This window comes from Schistocerca serialis, chromosome 4 (assembly GCF_023864345.2).
Source record: "Schistocerca serialis cubense isolate TAMUIC-IGC-003099 chromosome 4, iqSchSeri2.2, whole genome shotgun sequence".
NCBI lineage: Eukaryota > Metazoa > Arthropoda > Insecta > Orthoptera > Acrididae > Schistocerca > Schistocerca serialis.
Window position 1 is genome coordinate 81,199,512 of NC_064641.1, and position 4,863 is coordinate 81,204,374.

Below are 4,863 nucleotides of genomic sequence, written 5' to 3' on the forward strand. Positions count from 1 at the left end.
TTCTTGAAGAAAATCATCGAAATAGAGCTAAGAAAATGTGAGTGTCATATATAAGTATTATCTACATCCTTTTATGTTGTATTGATTTATAATTCCCACGATTGTGAAAGTTTATTGAAAAAAAAAAAAAAAAACCAGAAATAGTGTTTTTGCGACTTGGGATGTATATGTCCCAGTAGTTCTTTTTCTTGGGACATCATTGTCCCACCAGTTCTCAATATAAAGGAAACACGCTCTAATAGTTTTTATATTCTTTATTATTTCAGAAACACTGACGCAGCACTGAATCAAGGATGGCTTCTGATATGGATAAACGTGTCTTGCAGTGGCTTGATGACGACAATGATGACTGTGTTGATGTTCCTGACTTCTCTCGCAGTTCTAAATCACGTGATAGCAGTGCCTCTAACATGAGTGACATCTACATCTACATCGATACTCCGCAAGCCACCCAACGGTGTGTGGCGGAGGGCACTTTACGTGCCACTGTCATTACCTCCCTTTCCTGTTCCAGTCGCGTATGGTTCGCGGGAAGAACGACTGTCTGAAAGCCTCCGTGCGCGCTCTAATCTCTCTAATTTTACATTCGTGATCTCCTCGGGAAGTATAAGTAGGGGGAAGCAATATATTCGATACCTCATCCAGAAACGCACCCTCTCGAAACCTGGCGAGCAAGCTACACCGCGATGCAGAGCGCCTCTCTTGCAGAGTCTGCCACTTGAGTTTATTAAACATCTCCGTAACGCTATCACGGTTACCAAATAACCCAGTGACGAAACGCGCCGCTCTTCTTTGGATCTTCTCTATCTCCTCCGTCAACCCGACCTGGTACGGATCCCACACTGATGAGCAATACTCAAGTATAGGTCGAACGAGTGTTTTGTAAGCCACCTCCTTTGTTGATGGACTACATTTTCTAAGCACTCTCCCAATGAATCTCAACCTGGTACCCGCCTTACCAACAATTAGTTTTATATGATCATTCCACTTCAAATTGTTCCGTACGCATACTCCCAGATATTTTACAGAAGTAACTGCTACCAGTGTTTGTTCCGCTATCATATAATCATACAATAAGGGATCCTTCTTTCTATGTATTCGCAATACATTACATTTGTCTATGTTAAGGGTCAGTTGCCACTCCCTGCACCAAATGCCTATCCGCTGCAGATCTTCCTGTATTTCGCTACAATTTTCTAATGCAGCAACTTCTCTGTATACTACAGCATCATCCGCGAAAAGCCGCATGGAACTTCCGACACTATCTACTAAGTCATTTATATATATTGTGAAAAGCAATGGTCCCATAACACTCCCCTGTGGCACGCCAGAGGTTACTTTAACGTCTGTAGACGTCTCTCCATTGATAACAACATGCTGTGTTCTGTTTGCTAAAAACTCTTCAATCCAGCCACACAGCTGGTCTGATATTCCGTAGGCTCTTACTTTGTTTATCAGGCGAGTGACCAAGACAACAATGAGGTTTCATACGTCGGAGGTTCAACTAACAATGTAGTGTTGTCATCAAAGGTAGATGCAATGTTCAGACCTCGAAAGGCTATGCCAAACATGGTAATTCCAGCTGTATTAGCAAAATTGGATAGGAGTGCTTCAGAACTAGACATCTTTGAGAAAATATTTCCTCCCAGTCTTTTTATATTTATCTCTCAGTGTACGAATCAGAGACTACAAATGATAAAGAAAACCACAATTCAGAGCACAGACCCTGGAGAAATTAGGTTGGTTCTTGGTGTTATGCTTGTAATGTGTCTTCATTTTCAGAGTATTGGTCACACAATACTTCAATGGGAAATGTTGCTATAAAAAGAGCAATTTCCAGAGATAGGTGCAAAGTGTTACTTTCTAAACTGTACTTCAATTTCCCTGAGAAACCAGACACAGCTGTTAAGCTTTACTACCCAGAGTCAATAGTCGCTTGTCTGAGAAACACTTTTCAGAAAGCGAAGTCAGAAAGTACAGCACAAAGCATTGACAGGTCTATGGTAAAGTTCAAAGGAAGGTCAGCCTTGAAACAATACCTTCCTATGAAGCCAGTGAAGCATGGGATAAAGATATGGATGAGGAGTGATTCTGTAACAGGCTACACATATGACTTCAACATATATTGTGGAAAGGATGCAAATAATTTGGATGGCACATTGGGTGAGCATGTAGTTCTGCAGCTCTCAAAAACAATTAGAGACACTAATGTAATGTTGTCATTTGATAGATTTTTTACATCAATTCATTTGATGGATACCTTGCCATTTGCAGCTGTTGGTACATGTATGGCTAACAGGAAAAATGTGCCAAAGTCAACAAAGAAACTTACTCGGGGGGGGGGGGGGGGGGGGGGGGGGGGGAATGCGAGTTCCTTTGCAATTTGTCAGGTATGTTGTGGTGTAAATGGCAGGACACCATAGAAGTAATGTTGGTCAGTAACTGTCATTCTTATGATGTATGTACAGTGAACAGAAAAGCAAAAGATGGATCTAAATTGGTTGTAGAATGTCTAGTGGCACTGAAAACTTATAACGAGTATATGGGTGGCGTGGACTTGGCTGATCAGATGAGTACACTGTATGATTTAGACAGAAAATCTGATAAATGGTGGAAGAAAGTGTCCTACAAACTGTTGCTAACTATTGTTGTAAATGCCTGGATTTTACAAAAGGAAATTCAACACAAGACAGTGCCACTAAAACATTTTCTAGTCAACCTAGCAGAGCAGATGATTGCCAAGGGACAAAAGACTGCCAAGGTACAGTGGAAATACTCAGCTGGGCGTCCTTCTAAGAGAGCAAGAGGTATGCAGAATGTAGGGCTACACCTCCCTGAAGAAGGACCTACAAGAAGATGTTGTGTTTTGTGTTCCAGCAACAACAAGGAAACAAGAACAAAATCTACCTGCAAAATGTGCCAGCATCCATAATGCAAAAAGTGCTTTGGAACATATCATATGTGATTATAATAAATCAGACATGTGTAATTCTTTGATAGTAAATGTGTTCTACAAATTGTTACTAACTAGTGTAATAAAAAACTGATTGTATACATCTTGTTTGCTATATATATTTTAGTAACTCCTATTGGGTACTGGTGGGACAACATTTGTCCCACTCAGTAAGCCTAGTGGGACACCCACGTCCCACTCAGTAAGACTACTGGGACACCAGTGTCCCAGGGCCTAATTGCAGGAAGTGAGTTCCGAATTGACAAAAATGTATTCATAATATTATCAAGACTAATAAAACACTATGTGGTCAAAAGCAGAAGTTTCTATATAAAATTTAAAAAATCTGTCTTGAAAGGGTTAATGGATAAAGTCATATCTAAAGCATAGAATGAAGAAAGATGTACTAGGTAATAATAAGAATAAATCATGCAATATCAGTGAAGCAATACATTTAAGGAGAAGCATTCTCCCCACCAATGCCAACTAGATAACATCAGTATGTGATTTTTATATGCCTTGCACAGACTTTAATTCACACAAAAGTAATCCATAAGTTTTGCATTATAATTTACAATGCTTAGGAAACAAATTACATGCTTTTGAATTAATTATCACAAGATTAGCTCCACATTAGTAGTTGTTAAGAATACTAGAAATGAGCAGATAACATTCATTATTTCAAAGTCTATAACCTTTCAATGTGTTACTGTAGATAACATAATAAATTTGACAATGTTGCCATTTACTATGCTGCCATTTGCTCGAGAAAAATAAGCTTATGACCAACACAGAAAAAGTGCTGTGGGCGAAGAAGCTTTACACTGACAAAGAGTTCAAAATTGCAATTCTGAAATTTGTATTTGAGACCATTCCTTTCTTTATTGTAGGTATGTGTAGATCTCTCTCAGGAGATTTTGATACTTCTTTGAAATCGCTTGATGAAGTTTTAAGTAAATTAATGTCAGGGCATAGAAGTGTAAAATCTCATGATACTTGGAAATCTGAATATAAACACTTCATGTGTCTGTTTGCAAAGCAAACATTTCACATGTTCATAAATTTTGACAACATAGCCTACGGGGAGCAAGGACTTGATGCTATATTTCAGTTAAAATGAACAGTTGAGATCTCGACTGTTCATCTTAACTTAAGGTTTTGCATACTGTATCCTATCTTGAGAGTCATGTACCTCTGACACCTGTACCACAGAAACCTCAAGTATACATGTCATTACTCATCCACTCGACTGCAAGTGGCATGTCAATGGTAGATCTAGACATCTTGCACAGAGAGGACTAGGGAGGACTCAGTGTGTTATATCTATCCCCCTAACCAACAAGTCTGAGGTGCTGTCTTTCACTGAAACTGAAAGTGAGCCATTGAGACTCACTTCACCTGTTTTGGGGAAACTTGTTTTGTCTGGTGACAGGAGGCGGCAAACGCCAAAGGATAGGAGACTATTCATCATCAGCAGTTCAAAAGCGTGGAGAATGATGGTACCCCTTAGTAAAATGGCAGCAAGGGATGAGAAAGGACAACAGATGCACTCAGTTTGTATGCCTCAGGGCCTCATTCACCATGTTGAAGAGGCTATTCCAGCAGCAACTGATGGAACAGTGAGCAACCAACCACAGATTGTGGCGCATGTTGAAACAAATGATGCCTGTCATCTGGGCTCTGAGGTCATTCTTGGACCATTCCAGAGACTGGCAGAGAAGGTTAATAAGACTAGGCTTATGCATGGAGTTTCAAAGAAGCTCTCAATTTGCAGCATTGTCCCCAGAACTGATTGTGGCCCTTTGCTTCTAAGTCAACTGGAAGGACTGAACCAGAGACTTCAAAAGTTCTGTGACAAGCTATGCTGAGACTTCCTGGACTTGTGCTATAGGGTTGAGAATGGTAGGGAT

The 4,863-nt window shown here is 40.0% G+C and overlaps 1 protein-coding gene across 1 annotated transcript; it reads left to right on the forward strand.

The window, feature by feature from the left end:
* Positions 1–293: 293 nt before the first annotated feature.
* Positions 294–3,324, forward strand: LOC126474249 (piggyBac transposable element-derived protein 4-like). Its single transcript, XM_050101713.1, has 7 exons — positions 294–414; positions 1,439–1,750; positions 1,783–2,286; positions 2,469–2,807; positions 2,878–2,985; positions 3,081–3,123; positions 3,312–3,324. Exons 1-7 carry the CDS (start codon positions 294–296, stop codon positions 3,322–3,324), a joined length of 1,440 nt encoding a protein of 479 aa, XP_049957670.1.
* The last annotated feature ends 1,539 nt before the right edge of the window (positions 3,325–4,863 follow it).